The sequence below is a fragment of the Pyrgilauda ruficollis genome, unplaced genomic scaffold (assembly GCF_017590135.1).
Source record: "Pyrgilauda ruficollis isolate IOZ18807 unplaced genomic scaffold, ASM1759013v1 scaffold79, whole genome shotgun sequence".
Taxonomy (NCBI): Eukaryota; Metazoa; Chordata; class Aves; order Passeriformes; family Passeridae; genus Pyrgilauda; species Pyrgilauda ruficollis.
In genome coordinates, this window is record NW_024529821.1 from 3,780,319 (window position 1) to 3,797,958 (window position 17,640).

At 61.9% G+C, this 17,640-nt stretch overlaps 2 protein-coding genes across 2 annotated transcripts; one reads left to right on the plus strand and one right to left on the minus strand.

The window, feature by feature from the left end:
• Window positions 1-5,868: 5,868 nt before the first annotated feature.
• On the plus strand, window positions 5,869-9,514 carry AGXT (alanine--glyoxylate and serine--pyruvate aminotransferase). Its single transcript, XM_041487008.1, has 11 exons — window positions 5,869-6,048; window positions 6,173-6,365; window positions 6,698-6,762; window positions 6,835-6,935; window positions 7,148-7,218; window positions 7,532-7,616; window positions 7,840-7,935; window positions 8,178-8,247; window positions 8,366-8,461; window positions 8,656-8,784; window positions 9,102-9,514. Exons 1-11 carry the CDS (start codon window positions 5,884-5,886, stop codon window positions 9,207-9,209), a joined length of 1,179 nt encoding a protein of 392 aa, XP_041342942.1. The 5' UTR covers window positions 5,869-5,883; the 3' UTR covers window positions 9,210-9,514.
• Window positions 9,515-9,790: 276 nt separating this feature from the next.
• Window positions 9,791-14,735, minus strand: MAB21L4 (mab-21 like 4). The gene is made up of 6 exons (XM_041486786.1): window positions 14,708-14,735; window positions 13,445-13,945; window positions 12,157-12,379; window positions 11,204-11,357; window positions 10,068-10,424; window positions 9,791-9,883 (listed from the first exon to the last, which is right to left on the minus strand). Exons 1-6 carry the CDS (start codon window positions 14,733-14,735, stop codon window positions 9,791-9,793), a joined length of 1,356 nt encoding a protein of 451 aa, XP_041342720.1.
• Between the last annotated feature and the right edge of the window lie 2,905 nt (window positions 14,736-17,640).

Here is a 17,640-nt window from a genome sequence, read left to right on the forward strand (position 1 = left end):
GCAGGGGGGGCTGAAGGGAAGAAAAAAACAAATCCACAGAATAAAAAGTATCCCAAGAGAAGGGGATGGCTTTAAAACTACCTGAGGTCTGACAGCTGTGGTTTGATTTCCAAGGGGGTGAGAGGAAACCATAGACACAGTGGAAAAATTTGCATCAAGAAAGTGTTACAAGCTTGGCACTGCCTTTCAGAAACCCTTTGCCTATTTTATAAGTGAGCTGGCATGTCCAACAGCATGCAGAGGACAAAGCTGCTTCTGTTGGAGTTCCCAAGCCCCCCTCTTATCTTCCTGCTGGGATGGCTCCAGAGCTCCCACTGTGCTCAGCCAGTGATCACACCCATAAATCCCAGAGTTCAAGCGCTTGGTCTCAGGCTTTCTTGAGCTTGGATTATTTTAAGCAGGTGTTTAACACCACCCTTGAGTCCCTAAGCAAGCAAGTGGGCTGCTGCCTCCCAGTGGCCTCCGCCTCCCCACTCAGCTGGGGAAAGGAAAAATTAAACAGAAGTGCTTGCCAAAGGGGAATGAAGGAGTTGTTTTTCCTGTGAAAACGATTGGATATATTCCCATGTGATAGGGCTGCATCTTCAGGAGGCCAAGAGCTCGAGCTGCTCCACCCTGTGGCACCGCTCAAGGACAATGGATTCATCCCCATTCACCAGACAACTGCCCGTGTCAAACATTTCCCTCTCCTCCTGCATCAGGGCAGCTCCTTTCCCCCAGCTCTGCAGCCCCTCCAGCTACCAGGGATCTGAAGAGGTGGCTCAGGTCGCTGGACTCCTGCCTCCAGCACAGCCCCAGAACAGCAACACCCATCAGTGAGCGCCCCAGGACCTCCTGCTGCCTGCCCTGGGCCACCTCAGCCCCTGCTCTTATCCCCTCCCACCCCTGTGCCATTCCCAGCCACTCCAGCCCCATCACTTCCCACAAAGAAACTCTGATTTCTCCTTTGAACCACTTTCCTGTGTTCCCCATCCTGCTGTGTACCTTCCCTTGGTGCTGATTTCCTCCCTTTGCCTTTTTCTGCCTGCTCAGCCCCACACCCCGTACCCCCACCACTGCTGGCCGTGAGAACCTCCCTCCTGGCCAGCAGGACCTTTTCTCCCTCCCTGCCATCCACAGGCTACACCCCAGTGTATTCCCATCTGTCTGTCCTTGCCCAGCAGTGTGAGCTCCTCTCCTGGCCAGTATTCCCTGCTGCAGAGTCCCAGTTCCATTTTCTGCTCCATCCATCTCCCTCAGCATCCTTGGTGGGCGACGCACTGCTTCCCTCTGCTCCTCTGCAGCTCTCCCGTTCCACCCCTGCCACAGCAGCACAAGGACCCCAGGTGACACCGTGTGCCCTTGGGGACCCCCAGCAGACACTGACCCAGCAGCTTCTCACCCTCCTTTCCTTCCCCTGCCTCACATCCCTGGCTCAGGGAGGCATTCAGCCTGCACCCCTGGCACCGCTGGGCACTCAGCATCCTGTGCAGAGAGGGGCCAGGCTGCAGTGAGCAGGGCCAGGGCCAGGGCCAGGGCCAGGGGCAGGGCCAGGGCCAGGCATCCCCCCCAGGCTGTGGGCAGCTCCAGCCCGGCCAGCTCGCTCTGCCTGGGGACAGCCAGAGCAGCCACCGCCTGCTTAATCTGCTGCCATCGAGAGAAATTCGATAAGCCACGGCCAGCCCTTCGCTGGGAGCGTGCCAGCACCAAAGCCCTGCTCCCTGTTCCCTCCCTGCCACCTCCCAGGGCTGCCCTACTCACAAGAGAGGCTGCAGAGAGGAATGGCAAATTCCTGGGGCCAGGGGCAACATCTGGACCTGTCCCCCAGTCCTGCAGGGCATCTCTTCCCCCCCTTTCCTGTGCAGCCTGCTGGCTCTGCCCATCCCCATGACACACCAGTCACCCCCAGTGAGGAGCAAAAGGCCTGGAGAGCCATGATTAACTGGATCAGCTAAGATTAATTGGGCAGATTAGCTAATGAAACCGCTCTTAAGTCCAGGGGCTACCAACTGGCAGCCTCTCCTGCTGAGAGGTGACCAACAGGACAGGAAGCATTGTCCCCAAGTGCCACCAACCAGCAAGCTCTTCCCCAAAGGATGCTCAGGAACGTGCTGTGCTGCCGGTCCCCCAGCTCCAGCAGATGGGGAGCTGCCTGCAGCCAGGGAAATCCAAGGTGAGTTTCCCTTTGTCTGCTCACATCCAGCCCCACGTCACCTCAGTGAGGGCGAGGGTGGACGCCCCGTTTGGCTGCACCAGTGTATTCTCAGCAGCTGCCAGGCTTTGTTGTGGAGCCCTTCCCCTGCACCCTTTGTTGGGGCCCCCCCAGCTCTGACTGGGACCACGGGACTGTGTGCTGCCTCTAGGGCAGCAGGGAACACGTTGCTGGATGACATGGCACCATCAACGCCTGCCAGCCAAGCTCCTCACCCACCTCCCGCCCCACACAGGACAAGGGGCCATGACGGTGCAGTTTTCTCCAGACAGCACCTGCAGGCAGGGAAGCAGCTCAGAGGACAGCCCAGGACAAGGGCAGATGCCCCCCACACTCAGAAGAAAGCCAGCCCCTGGTACCCTGCCCTGTCCTCCTCACCTCCTGCCCACCCCAACGCGGGACACAGCCCCAGGGCAGAGTTTGCAGCTCCCTGAGAATTCCCATGCAGATTCAGTTTACAGGTAGCAAGTGTAAGGACATGGATGAGGGGTTCTGCTTCCCATCTCTGCTGCAAAGTAACCCCACCCCCATCCCGGCTCCCTCCATCCTCTCTTCCAGACATGCCAACCCAAAGCAGGGAAAAGCTGCACAGAAAAGGCAGTGAGCTCTGATGGGTGCCCAGCATTGCTGGGCATGGAGAAAGGTAGCCAGGGAGGGGGAGCACAACAGATTCCCACTGCACTCAGGGCTTGAGGGGCTGCAGCTCTTGCCATATGCAGGGAGGTGGAGGATGGTGGCAGCATCTTTGCCAGCGCCAGCTGCCACCTCCCAGACAAAATGGAGGTCAGCAGCAGCATGCCGAGATGGCAGAGCCACCACACCCCTGGCCATACCCAGGGGAGGGGGAGGCTCTCTGCCTCCCTGCCCCCAGTGCCACAGAGGCCACCTGCACGGGGCTGCTCTGGCTGCTGGGATGGAAGGGTTCCTGCCTGTGCGGTGCTACGGGAGATGCTCGGCTGGTCCCTTGTCCTCCCCGCGCCCTGATGCTGCCGCATGGGACCCGAGCAGGCAGGAGCCCGGCTCACACGGGGTCTGCAGGATCTAGGGGAGGGGTCACTGCCCCGTGAGGGGGAGGAGGAGGAGGGAGGGAGGGAGAAGGAAGCAGAGGAGTAAGACAATAGGGCAGGTGCAGGGCTGCTCCCTGCGAACCTGGATGACCAAGCGTGGAGCTCTGCACTGGCCCTGCGCCCCGGCACCTGTCCCTTCAACAGCCAGCAGCCACTGCACTGGCCCGCAGTGACATGGCGGCCCTTGTCCAGCCACTCCACAGCGCAAGGTCACCGGCAGCTGCTCGTCCTTGGGGGCCAAGAACAGCCTTAGCATCGCAGCATCTTTGCCAGCCACCCGCGGCGAGAGCCCCAGGTGGGGCATCCACCACTCCCTCCAGCGCTGCTGTTTCACTCTGAGGCATTATGATGGTGATGACGCAAGATGGCTCAGCTGCATAACCACAGCCATCTGCCCCGAGGGAAGAGCAGGGGTGGCTCTGGGGTGACAAGGGGTTCCTGTGTCCCCCGCCATGGGCTGCGGGGATGGCATCCTCCCCCTTCGCACCCTGGCCGGGGCCGGGGCGGCAGAGGCGTCTCCTCGTCCGCGGGCAGCCCCCCCCGCCGCACCCCGGCTGGATCCTTCTGGAAGGTGGGGCGGCACCCGGCGGTCACCGCGCTGGGGACCCGAGGGCAGTTTCCCACATCCGCAACTTCGAGCATCGGGGGGCTCCGCAAAATGGCCACTGGCCGCGGCCCCCCCGCCCCGCCGGACCCTCGGGGATGCGCATCCCGCTCCCGCCCGCCGCGCTTCGTCCCCGCCGGGACCACGAGGGGCGGCACCGCCACCCCGGAGCAGCCCCGGTCCCCCCCGCGGCCAGCGCCCCGGGGGGCGCGGCGGGGCTGCCCCGCGCTGCCGCCCGCCCCTACCTGTGCTGCCCGCGGCCGCGGCCGTGGCCGGTTCGGAGGGGCGCGGCGCTCAGCCGTGGGCGGGGGGCGCCGGCATGAGGCCGAGCCGCGCGGTGCGATGCGGTGCCGGTGTCGGTGCCGGTGCCGGTGCGGGTGGCAGCGGCCCCGCCCCTGCGGTCCCCGCCCCACGCGCTGGTTGGCGGCCGCCGCCGCCCGGAGGGGGACGCGGGGACCGGGAGGGCGCGCTCGGGGATGGAGCGGTGACGTCAGCGCATCCCCCGGCCCCGGGCGAGCCGCGGATCCGCCGCAGGGGCGGGGCGGGGCGGGGCGGGGCGGGGCGGCACTCGGCAGCTGTCGCCTGGCAACCGGCACCGGCCCGGTACCCCGGTACCTCGGTACCCCGGTACCCCGGACGCACACCGCTACCGCTGTTCCCCGGCGCAGTATTCCGAGGAGCGGCGCTGGCCAGGGCTTCCTGTGCCCCCGGTCCCGGCGCCGTCAGTTCGCTCCTCCGTCCGCCGAGCCCCCGCCCGCCTCCCCGGGGCACGGCCGCTCCTGCCCATCTGCGCCCGGAATTCAGAGCCAGCGCAGAAAGCGGATTATTCCTTCGCTGCCAGCTGTTTCCAGCAGCACGGCCAGCCTCGCCCCACGGCAGCCCCGAGGCCACGCGTCCCTTCCCCACCCCAGCCATGCCCCAAATCTTCAAATCTCCCTAGAGGACAGGGAGATCTCCTTCATCAGATATGTCGTCATCGCTTTGGTGGGATGATGGCTGGGCAGCAGTCCCCAGGCTGCTTGTGGCTTCCATCAGCCATGCGGGATCAAACTCATCTGCCCCAGCTCCTCCCAGTGGTCACCACCTGGCTGCCCGGCAGATGTGCTCTCACCTGGCACTGTTGCTGGCCCCGTGCCTCTGTCCCGTTTGTCTTCAGCAGCGGCCACTGGTGCCAGTTCTGCCGGGTGGGAATTCCCACCCCTGTGCTGCCATCCCAGCCAAAGCTTTGCTCACTGAGGGGCTCCTCTGGGCAGGAACATGCTCAGGGCTCTGCTAAAGCTGGCAGCAGGCAGCTTGTTTGCATTTCAGGGTATGATGGCAGAGAATGTGGCAGAGGCACAAGGCAATGTGCTGTGGGTACATACAGCAGGTGACAGAATATCGACCCCACGTGAGGCCTGTAGCATTCTCAGGACACACTGGGATGCTCATGAGCCTGCAGCTCACTGTGTCCGTGTCCCAGTCCACAGCCCTGGTGCACATCAGTCCACTGGCCAGCCTCCCTCAGGCTGTCCCTCTGCAAGGCAGGTCCCTGGTCAGGGAGCTCTGGTCAACAGGAACGTGCTGCAGGAGGAGCTACGACCATGGCAGCTGTGCCAGACCAGTCTCAGCACAGGATCTAGGTGCCCAGAGCAGGGATCCCACCTGCTGGGATACTGTTGGGAGACATTAGCCCTGGAGTTGTGGGGGCCATGGGGACAGGGACTGCCTCAGTGCTTGGGAGTCCCAGAGGCTGGCGTACCTGGAGAGTGATGCTCTGAGCACCAGCAAGGGAGCATCCCCCAAAATGAGGGGCCCAAGACAGCAGGGATAGCACTGGTGACACATTAACCGGGCAGGGGAGGCAGCCAGGGGTAGAGTCCAGACTGGTGGGGGGGAGCACTGATTTCTGGGTCAAGGTCCATGGGGACACTGGACACTGCTGGCACAGGATAGACTGTGCTGCAATGCTGGCAGCTGCTCAGGCAGCCTCCAACACTCCTCTTCTCTGGGCTCATCTCCTGGGGACAGCACGGCGTGCCATGGCCAGCAGCGTGCTCCGCGTTGCCCCTCCGGAGGAGCTGCTGCGGCCCCTGGCCGTGCCCGAGAGGCTGCTGCTCGGCCCGGGGCCCAGCAACGTGCCCCGCCGCATCCAGGCTGCGGGCGCCCGCCAGCTCCTGGGCCACATGCACCCTGAAGTGCTGCAGGTGAGCTGCCCCAGCCCAGCTTTCCTTCCCTCCCCTCCTCTTCCTCACCCCCAGGAGGGGCTGGAACAGCTCTGCTGGGGCAAGAGGGGCAGTAGCAGTGCTGGCCAGTGTCCTGCTGCCGCAGGTGATGGATGAGATCAAGGCAGGCATCCAGTACGCCTTCCAGACACAGAACAGGCTGAGCCTGGCCGTCAGCGGCACCGGCCACTGTGCCATGGAGGCTGCCCTCGTCAACCTGCTCGAGCAAGGTGACACCGTGCTGGTGGCCATCAATGGCATCTGGGGACAACGTGCCGCCGATATTGCCAGGAGGCTGGGTATGCTGGGAACAGGCAGATGGTGTGGCAGGGCTGAGGGGAATGGGCTTGCAGGTGCCCTGGTTTGCTGTCCCAGTCCTGGCAGTGCGCGGTGACAGGGCTTACAAAACCAGAGAGCACTCTGCTAGAGAGCGCTCCAGGTTTCTCCAAAAATGCTGCCACTCCATTTGTGGTGCTTTATGGCTTTTCCACTGTGCAAACCTGCAGGAGGCCAGACTCTGGCAGGTGGCTCTGCTCCTGGTTCATGCGTGACCAATTGCCCCACGGAGCAGGTGACTGCCCAGTGGGAAGCATGCCCAAACCTCACTCTCCTCTGCCCAAATTCTTCCCAGGAGCCAATGTCTGTGAGCTGCTGAAGCTCCCGGGCAAGTACTTCACTCCACAAGACATTGAGCAGGTGAGTGCTGGCCACTGTGCAGAGGGCACCAGCTGACCTCCAGTGTGGTCACCTTCCCCCTGTGTCCTGCAGGGCCTGGTGCAGCACAGACCTTTGGTGCTCTTCATCACCCACGGCGAGTCCTCCACAGGGGTGCTGCAGCCGCTGGAGGGGCTGGGCGAGCTGTGCCACCGGTCAGTGCGTGGTGGGCACCCCAAAGTCACCACTGGGGATTTGGGCCTGGGGATTTATCTGTGCTGGGCTTTCCTCTGGCCCTGTTGTGCTGGAAGCAGTTGGTGCCAGTGAGACACGCGGCCCCTGCAGGGAGCAGGATGCCAGGGCTGCAGGCAGAGATGTGGCAAGAGGAGGTGGCAGGAGCACCAGGCTGAGCTCTGTCCTCCCACAGGCATGGCTGCCTGCTGCTTGTGGATGCAGTGGCATCGCTTGGGGGAGCCCCCGTCTTCATGGACCAGCAGGGTAAGAGCCACAGTGCCATCATGGGCAACCAGGGGACAGAGGGGCTCATGCCTGGGACAGGGAGAGAGAGCAGTGGGATCAGCCCCTCCACCTGCATTTTGGCTAGCAGCACTAGAAATTGGTCCAGCCTGTTCCCCTTGGGGGACATCAGCAGTGCCAGGCGCCCTCCCAAAGCAGCCTGAACATGAGCAGGACCTGCCCTGTGTGCCATCCTTGTGCCTCACACCCACCACTTGCAGCCAGGTTGGAGGGCTCAGCATTTTCCTGCTGGGAGCCTCTGATTCCTAAGGAGCTGTCTTCCCTCTTGGGGCAGAGATCGATGTCCTGTACTCAGGGTCCCAGAAAGTCCTCAACGCACCCCCTGGCAGTGCCCCCATCTCATTCAGTGAGAGAGCCAGGTAAGAGCAGCCCGGTCTCACCAGGGTGGAAGGCGATGGGGCTGGGGGAGGCTGTCACCTCTCACCTGCCTCTGTCCCACTCTGGGGGTAGAGCCCATCCCATCCCTGGGCAGTGGCTGGGAGCTGGAGCCAATCTCTGCACTCACCTTAGGGGAGTCCTCCCTCCCACCTTGGAGCTGGTGGGGTCAAGGTCCTACCTCTCCCCAGTGCTCTGTTTCACCAGGGAGAAGCTGCTGAGGAGGAAGACAAAGCCCCCATCCTTCTATCTGGACATGGGCTGCTTGGCAAACTACTGGGGCTGTGACGGGGAGCCGCGGAGGTGAGGGCGGGCTCTCCTCTTACAGACCGGGACAAGCGCTCCCCAGCCAGCCTCTGTCCTGGCTCGGGGCTGCCTGCCCTCCAGGGCTCAGGCCCTGCCTCCCCATCTCCCTGGCTGCTGCATGCTCACAACCCTCTGCACTGGGTGATGAGGAGGGAGGATGCTGTGCCTCAGTTTCCCTGGCCACGAGCACGGGGCTGCTGTGCTGCGCGCAAGCTGAACGCTGTGGGTGCCCCTCGCAGGTACCACCACACAGCACCCATCAACAGCTTCTTCAGCCTGCGGGAGGGCTTGGCCCTGCTGGCAGAACTGGTGAGTGGCATCAGGCAGGCAGGGCAGCACCAGCAGTGCCCGTGGGGCTTGCAGGAACCCTGGGTGCCAGGAGATGCCTGCCAGCAGCAGAGACCTCCTCTCTCCTCTCTGCCCACAGGGTCTGGAGAGCTCCTGGGAGCGACACCGGGCCAACTGCATCCTGCTGTGCCGGGGGCTGCTTGACATGGGGCTTGAGCTCTTTGTGGAGGAGGAGGTGGGTGCAGGGCAAGGCCACCACCACCACCACCGAGCGGGGCAGCGTGAGGACACAGCCCTGGGCAGCTGGAGATGTGCCTGGGCAGCTTTTGATGCCAGAGAAAAATCTCCCCGCTCCGTGATGCTCTCTCCTGGCACTGTGCTGGGGTCACCAGGGGCCGTGGGACTGACAGCAGTTTCTCTCTTCCTCAGGAGGCCAGACTCCCCACCATCACCACTGTCAGGGTGCCTGAGGGCTACAACTGGAAGGACATCACGGCCTTTCTGATGGACAACCACGGCATGGAGATCGCTGGGGGCCTGGGTCCCACGGTGGGCAAGGTGGGCACAGTCCTCCCCTCCTGCTGCCCACGGCTGGGCACAGATCCCCGCGTTCACTGCCACCCTCTGGCTGCCACAGCGTGTGGCTGGCACAGCGCGTCCCATTGCCCGGAGCAACGCATAGCAGCATAACCGCACACAATCACCTCCTAATTGAATAACCACGCACGTAATTAGCGGGGCGACACCTCTTTATAGAGAACGGTGCGTTAAATACGAGCAAGGGAGCTGCGCACAACCACTCCCGCCTGGCTGTGCGTCCCCCACTCCCTCCGCACGGGGCTGCCGAGGCACAGACACTCACCCTTCTCCTCCAGGTCCTGCGCATCGGCCTCATGGGCTGCAACTCAACCAGGGCCAACGTGGAGCGAGTGCTTGGAGCCCTGCGAGATGCCCTCCAGCGCTGCCACCGCAGCCGGCTGTGAGCACCCCTGCTGGGGGAGGTGGCCTGGCACTGCCTGGCAGCTGGCAGCAGAGGGACTCCGCTGCCTCCCTGGGATGCTGGCAGGAGCCACGGCAACATCCAGCAAGCCAAGGCACAGTGGAAAGGAGCTGGGAGAGCAGGGGACATGGAGGAGAGGGCCGTGCTCAGCAGATGTGAGACGTGGCTCAATACCACTCCTCCCATCACCCCCTAAGTCCTGGCCCCTCAGTCCTTTCCCTTCCCCTGGCCCCAGGGCATGGTGACCCTCAGCAAGCTGACAGGGGCTGGATGCAGGGTCTGACCACAGGTCCCTTCCCCTCCCATCACCAACAACCTCAGCCTTCCCCACCCTGCAGTGCAGAATGCCAGCCATCCCCCTCCAGATTCTGTACCACGCAGCACCCAGTGCCCAGGTGCACCAGGTGCTGTGTATGCCCCAGCTGCAGCAGGTGTGCTCTGTCCCCCGTACCACCTTTCCTCAATAAAATGACACAGCAGCACGCTGCTCCCTGGCCCTGTAGCTCTCCTTGCACCCCCCCCAGAGTTTTGAGACACCCCGATGGGGCAGCAGCAGGGTCCCACTCAGCTCTGCTGAGGGATTTCTTGGCGGATCCTGGAGAGGAGCTGGGACGCTGCAGCGCGGCGTGCACTGTCCTGGATCCGGTACACCTGAAACTAAAGGTGGGTGGGGAGTGAGGGGACAGGGCTCCCCGCTCTGCCTGAGCTCCATGCCCAGCACTGCCAGCCTCCCACACCTCCACAGCATGCCAGAGGGCTCGGTGGGGCCGACTGCAGCTCATCCCAAGCTTCCTAGCCCAGGTGGCTTGTGGTGCTGCCCCAGCTGAAGGGCTGGGGTTACCTGGCTGAGCAGCACGTCAAAGTAGGCTGTGTCCCAGCAGGACCCATCCTTGGTGGGGAGCTGCAGCAGGGCTCGGGTCTCCGTGTCTGCCTGGCAGCTGCCACTGAACCCGTGGAGGCCAAAATGGAAGCGCAGGAAGCGTTGGGGGTCCCAGGCAAAGCTCTCCACTTTATGGTAGAGGGAGGCAAGGTCTGGGGCAGCTCCTTGGAAGAGGTTTTCCTCTGGGTTCAGGAAGTGGGGCAGGTGCTGGATGGCCAGGCAGCGGAGAAGGATCACCAAGAGCCTGTAGACAGAGCCTTCCAGGTCCTGCCAGTCCTCCGGGGAGGGGAAGAGCTCTGTGCTCCACAGCAACACCATCTGTGAGGAGGGAGAGAAGAGCACAGGATCGGACAAGGCCTGATGCCGGGAAGGTTGTCCCTTCACACCCTGCAGCCCCACTTAGGCTGAATCCATGCGGGGTGGAGCAGTTGATACTTTTCTGAAGGCCAGATACATGTATCTGCCCTTTTTCTTTAAAAAAAACTCCCACAACCACCACCCCCAAAACATCAAAGAATACAGCACAAAGCAAAGTACACAGGATTTGGGTTCCTAGGAGGTGGAGCCACTCTGTAGGCAGAAAACATCCTTGCATTCTTCTTGACCCTTGGCTTGGAGAGCCATCAAAATGCAGGGCACACCTGGATTGTGCCACTGGGTGCTGTCCCCAGCATGGCCAGCTGGCATGGCTCCAGACTGTTGAAAACAGGCTGGGTGGGGAGAGGAGGTTTTTTGTCAGCAGAAATGCCACCCTCAGCCCTGTACAGGCACGTCGCAGCACAGCAGGGCATGGGGCAGCCTTGCAGGGTGGCACAGGGATGCCATCCCGCAGCCTGGGCCAGGGGATGATGCCCTGCAGAGCACCAGTTCTGAGCACACAAAGTGTCTCCAGCTGGAGGTTGCTGGTTCAGTCCAAGGAAGAAGGATCAAAGCCCTCTAATCACGGCTGGCAGCAGTACACATCCTTCCCAGACACAGCCAGGGGCTGCTACACCCCAGAGCTTTGCAGACCCTATTGCGTGGGTTCGTGTGCAGGGGAGCAGCCTTGGCTCTGCTTGCCCAGAGAGCCACGGTCCCAACCAGCAGAACCACCCTACCTTGAGGTGTTGGAAAGTGAGAGTGCCTCTCCCAGCCTGCCCTCCCCAGTCCTGGTCACGGAGCTGGTCGAGCAGGCGAAGGCTGTCCAGACGGGGCCCCTTCAGGGTGTCCACTCCTCGGAGCAGCTTCAGGATGGGAAGGTGACTGGAGGATCTGGAGATAGACATTGGGGTCTGCTGGGAGGGGAGATGAAGACTGCATGCTCCCAGGATGGGGAGAGTATGCCTGAAGTGATTTTTGGCTTCTATGGCACACAAGTGGTCCCAGACAATGCAGCACCTTGGATCTGCAAGATCCTCCTGGATCCACCTCCTGTGCTTGCCTCTGGCAAAGGAGAACTTCAGAGGTGTGGAGTGAGATGGGAACACTGAGGAGCAGCTCCTGCCTTCCCAGGAGGACCAAGAGTGGGGTGAAGTGTGGTTGTTCTTCCCTATGTGTAGTGGGGAGGGGAGGCTGGTTGGTCCCCAATGAGAGGCTGGGCATCCAGTTGGAGCACCTTGTTCCCAAAATAGATAGGGACTGGTCCAGCTGGCTGCTCAGCTCCTCCACAGGGCAGGCAAGATACATCAGTCCAGCCCTGTTTTGTCCTGCAGCCCACCTTGGCAGGCAGCTCTGCCTGCTGCTGCCATGTGCCAGGCTTTTCTCTGAAGCCCAAGCAGGGCTCTGAGAGCTGCCACCCTCTGCACAGTCAGGGTGCAGCTCCAGTGGATAATTTCAGGGGGCTCCTTCGGTTGCATTCCCTCTCTTTCCCTGAGCTGTCTGAAACTTGGCTGAGGTTTTTTTCTCCAACACAGGGAAGAGGGTTTGAGCATCATGAGGGGGTGACCTCAACCCCTGCTGACATGTCCCCGCCCTGTCCCAACCTCTTTTTGCCCACACCCAGCAGTGCTGCCAGCCAGGGGGCATGCCTGGCGCAGGGTCACCCCGCTGTGCAGGCAGCCGAGCCTCTCACCTCCAGCAGCGGGGAGAGGCAGGGACAAAGTGAGCCTCCTCCGTGGCCCTGCTGAGGCTGCCTTCGGGGAAGCCCCTGCCGCCCTGCCGCCTCTGGAGCTGCAGCGGCTCCTGCTGCCTCCTCACCACAGGAACGATGTCAAAGCGAATGGTCTTCCAGCTGCCGCGGATCAGCAGGGAGAGCTCCATGGCATCTTCCCGCAGATTTTCAGCACTGATGTCACCTGGATGCAGAGGGTTTGGCAGCAGTGAGCAGGTTAGCACAGCCGGTCCCGCAGGCTGAACCAGGTCTGTGCTGTAGCACCCGTGGCCATGTCCCACCCTACTCGACCCAGCCCTTCCCAGTGCTGCAGTCTGGGGCAGTTCCCCCGGTAAAATCCCTCTCCCAGCCATGCTGGGGTGGTTTTACAGGAAGAAGAGTCACAGGGGTCAAGGTCAGGCACAGCAGGAAGTCTCAAGCAATCAAACCGAGCTGTGCTTCTGGGTGGCTGAACAGTGCCAAGAAAAGCAATGCAGTCCAAGAAAAATGGACCAGGAAAGGTTCATTGCTTTCTGGGGGTGGAGGAAGATGAAGGTCACTGGCTTGGCCACGGAGGAAGGAGGGGATGCTGGACTTGCTGGGACAGGGTTAAGAGACTTTCAGACCCACTGGTCCTCTCACATCACCCTGTCACTCTGGCTGAGCTTTACTTCAAGAAGCACATTGGGAGATGGAAATGCATGAAAAGGGTTATGGAACAGCTATGGGAAATTCCCAGGATCCCCTCCCACCATGTCTTTTCCGAGGACACTGCTGCCAGCTGTGTGCTCACAGGGTCAGGCCCATGCCCCACGGTCCTGGTCCAGCTCTGATGCACTCCCAGCTCACTCTCCAAACAGCCTCCTCCAGAGAGCAGGGGGCACTTGGAGGCTGAGAGGCAGAGGGGAGAATGTGGTGAGGGTAAGCCAAGCACACCAAGTCCTTGAGCAAACCCTACCTGGGGACTAACAGCAGGTCTGGGTGGACTCTGCACCCACCAAGAAGGGCGCCATCAATCCCAGGTGAAGATGCCTGAGGATGACTCTGATGCCCTGGGATGGCAGGAAACAGTTTGCATCTCCCCTTCCTTAGCTGGGGGTAAAGCCCATCCCAGCACACAGCAAGGTGCTCGCTAACCTGCCCCTGCAGCTTTTGGGTGGGCCACATGCCCAGGAACATAGGTCTCAGCACGTTTGCATAGGGATCACTGCCAAGCTGGGAAGTTGGGCAGGCAGCTCCTGGCTGGGAAGCACCCTGCCAGTGTACCCACCTGGCTGAAGCAGGAAGAGGCGTTGGCAGTGCACGATGGCTGAAACAAGGAGCTCTTTCAGGTGCTGGAGGATTTTGCCTGGAAGCAGGCACCCCGCACCACCTCCGTGCTCCATCACATCCACACCACCAGTCCAGTCCTCCAAATCAGTCTCTGGAGAGCGCACTTCCAGGCAGCAGGTGTTCAGCTCTGAAGGATGCCTGCCCGGGCTGTCCCTGCTCTGGCATGCCAGCACACGCAGGGTATCGCCGTCAACGCGCAGGGGCACCTCGAGAGTGACAGCGTCCTCAGAGGCACAGAGAGCGAACTCGAAGGCTTCCAGGTTCCTGGCGTAGTCCACGAGGAAGCGGGGATCCCTGGCATGGACACTCTCCAGCAGGGTGAGCAGGATGTCCTCGGCCCGCTGGAAATGCTCCATGCGCTGCCTCTCGCGGGACACGATCACCCCGAGGTAGCTGTGCCAGAGGGAGGTGTTGGCTTCCATGGCAGCTCTGCTGCTGCCTTACGCTGCTGCGAGCGGCTGCAAAGGTGCGTGGGCAGGGAGGGCAGGGCCGGCGGGGGCGGGCGGAGGGAAACAGAGCCGGGCGGTGACAGGCACCGAGTGCTGGGTGACTCCCAGGGAGAGGTACAGGACAAACCCAGGGCGGGGGCTTGAGTCACACCGTGGCCCCTCTTCCGCCACTCCAGAAGGTGACAGCGAGTGCTCAACTGCTGGGTCACGCCAGGCAACGCTGTGCTCTCCCACAGCGCCCTTGGCACAGGGACTAGGTGCGGGCAGCACCCTCTCCCAGGCAGTGCCAGGTGAAGGACCCACTGTCCTCCCGGCCCGGCCAGCTCAGCCCTTCCCGCCCGGCTGCTCCCACCCTGGGCGGCACACACAGGAGCCGGGCAGGCTCCTGCTGGGGCGGGGCAGTGGAAGGGCTGCAGGACCCTGAGCCTGCCTTGCCGGTGCCCAGAGCAGCCCTGCAGGCCCGGCGCAGCTCTGTCAACACCGGGCTCGGGCTCCATCAGGCTCCAGCTCTCCAGGTGCGGCAGCCCCTGCTCCCCTCTCTAGCAGCGAGCCCGCCGCGCTGCACACACCGTGTTCCCTGCCGGGCTGCGGCAGGACCGACCCAGCAGGACGCACGAAGCGGGGTTTGTACCCCAAAGGCACCGTGGGAGCAGCGGGGCCGGTGCGGGTGGTCCTTCAGCCCCGCCGCTGCCGTGCCCGGCCCCGCTCCGCGCTCTGCGGCTCGCTGCATCCCGAGCTGCCTGCGCCCGTACCCTCAGACCTGCCCTCGCTTGCCCCCATCTCCCACAAATCCCAGAATGGGGATTTCCAGGCACGTTGTCTTTCTGAGTGCCGGCACCTTCCAAAGGTACGTTCCCGAGCTCGGCAGGCCGGGAGCCGCAGCTCAGGGGTTATGGCTGGAAGCTGGGCTCTGGCAGCGGGACTGTGTGTTCAGCCGTCCCAGGCTTTCCTGCAAACCCATTCTGCCTTGGTCAGGGCAGGGAAGGGACTGGGGTAGCGGGGGAGGCTCCGTGGCAGCAGGGCCCGAGACGGGACCACTCGTGAGGAAGGGAGGGAGAGCGCCCTGGGGCTCGTGGCCGCTCCTCCCATCTCCTGCGGTCACGCTTAACCTTTTAAACAGCCCAGATGAGGTTTCTGGATCTCCCCAGGGGTTATTTCTAGTGCCTCCTTCAGTTCCCGGTGAAGCCCTCACGTTCATCCACCCTTCTGCCAGCCGACTGAAGGAGTTCTGTCTCCCAAGGGTCAGAGCTTCCACCTGCACAGCATCCTTGGGCACCTGCAGTCCCAGTCATTAAGCCTGCACGGGGCTTCTCAATACCAGGAGGCTGCGGGTGCTCTGAGCTGAGGGGAATCTCAGCCAGATTTTAAACCCCCACAGCAGGTGATGGGCTCTGCATTTCCTTGCCTGAGCTCTGCACTTCAGGTTTCAGCCCATCTGAGCACGGGATGCTCAGTCCCCCACACCGATGGCTTGTCTGCCAGGGCTGAGGGGGCAGGTCTTGCCCTCCTCCATCATGTGGGAAAGACAAGCTGGCTGGCATCCCAGAGAGGAACCAAAAGCAGCAGACCCCCATCAGTGTGGCTTGGACTTATCCTGAAGAATGCTGAACCCAAGCCAGACAAGAGAGATTACTGCTTCATGCCCTGGTGTGGGAAAAAGAGGGCAGAGAGATGTAGACCACCACTTTTCTGGGGGTGGTGGGGCATGGCTCACTGCTGGCAGGGTTGCTGTGTGCCCATGGAACATCATTCTGTCATGGAGGGAGTCTCTGCCTCAGCAGCAGCCAGGACATTCCTTCTGTCAGTGCCTGGCAGGAATGATGGAGGAGGCTGTGGGCCTCATGCCGAAGCTGAACTGAGAGCCAGGAGTGGTTCTATAGAAAGGTAAGGCTGGGCAGGGCAGGGAAACATGGCTGTCCCCCCAGATGTCTTGGTGCTAGTGGGGTAACCCTGCCCTCTTGTCACAGTGTGACCCTGGCGTCCTGCAGCCAGAGCTCTGGCACCAGGAAGAGCCAGTGTGATGTGATCCCCGCAGCTCATCCCTGCACTTTTCAGACCTCTGGGTGCCACAATCAAGAGGTTGGTGCTGCAAATGCTGTCTTCCTGCAGGCTGGGACCTCCCCTTTTCCCCTTTTCCCCTTTCCCCTTTTCCCCTTTTCCCTTTCCCCCCTTTTCCTTTTCCTCTTTCCTCCTTCTGCCTTTCCCTTCCTTCTTTCTTCCTCTTTCCCTCCTTCCTGTTCTTCACCCTGTTTTTCTCCTTTCCTATTCCCCTTTCCCCTTCCTCTATCACTTCCTCTCCCCTTCTCATTCTCTCCTCTCCCCCATAGGCAAGGGGCCCTGGAGGAACATTTTCCTGGCTGCTGCCAGGCACAGGCAGCACAGTGAGTGACCCTGCTGCAGGCACCGTGTGAGGAGTGATGCTGGGCAGTGGCACATCTGGTGACAAAGCTGGCCAGCCAGAAGAGGTGGCAGCAGCTGGAGGTGCTGCCAGGTGCTGAGCAGAGCTCTGAGCAGCACGGTGCAGATCAGGTGGTGGGCACAGGAGCTCCGTGCCACGCGGTGAGTGGCTGAGCCCTGGCTGGGGCCACGCTGCCTGGGATGAGCCATAGGGCAGGGACAGTGCATGGGCATTTGGGGCAGCATCTGGACACTCAGCCCCACAATCAGCCCAAGCTGAGCACAGCTCCACTGGCCCAAAAACAACAGGAAAATATTCCTAGTGGGAAGGTCAGTTAGGCTGTGAAGACATGGCTGGAGTGCAGAGTGTCTGGGCAAGTCACCAGGGGCTGGTGGCAAGTGCCCTGGTACTGGCAGAGAGTCTGGCCTGAATGAGCTAATCACTGTTTCCATCTCGGCATTTTACAGTTCCAAGAATTTTTGATCTGTTAGAAACAGGAGAGAGAAAACAACCCCAAGCTAAAGGGCAAGTACGAGCAAGAGAGAGGAAAAAACCTGGGGGCAAGGGAGCACCTGGCACAGCAGAGGAGGGCGAGGAGCTGCAGTGAGCCCCCCGTGCCCCTCACCCAGCTTGCCTCTCTGCAGGGCTGTGCAGTGGGGCTGCTGCACGCCAGACCCTGCAAGAGGCCATCACCACCCAGCAGAAAGATTTTGGGGTGCTGGGCTGGTGGGGTGAGGAGCTGGCAGGCACAGGGGCGCTGGGATGAGGGAGGCAGGTTATACTCTGCCCCAGCACCAGCACTTCTGCACCCCACAGCCCTCCAGAGTGGCACAGCCCCCAACAAAAAGGCTGGGATGGGGAGGGGGGACAAAGGCAGGGAAGGTAGAGAGGAAGAGAGAGTAATTTAACATGACAGGCTGTTTATTTTGGCAAAAAGGGTCTCTTTTCAACAGATTTCAAAGCTCGGCCCCGAGGCTTGGGGGGGACCACACAGAGGGGTGGGAGATGAGGGGTGCGAGATGGGGGGGACCCAGACTGAGAGGGAGGGAGAAGAATCCCCTGTCTGTTCCTGCCTGGGGCACGGGCAGGTTTTCAAGGCCAGGGTGTGCTTGCAGGCTGCAGCGGGGTGTCGCCGAGGTGCCCACGCTCCCACGCGCACACGCTGGCTGCATGCACGCACACACATTCGCACGCTCCCCCTGCCCCTGCTCCTTCCTCCAGGCCAGGGCTCAGCTGGAGTCTTGGCTTCCCCCAGTGACATTTCAAAATAGGCTGTTTATTAAAATT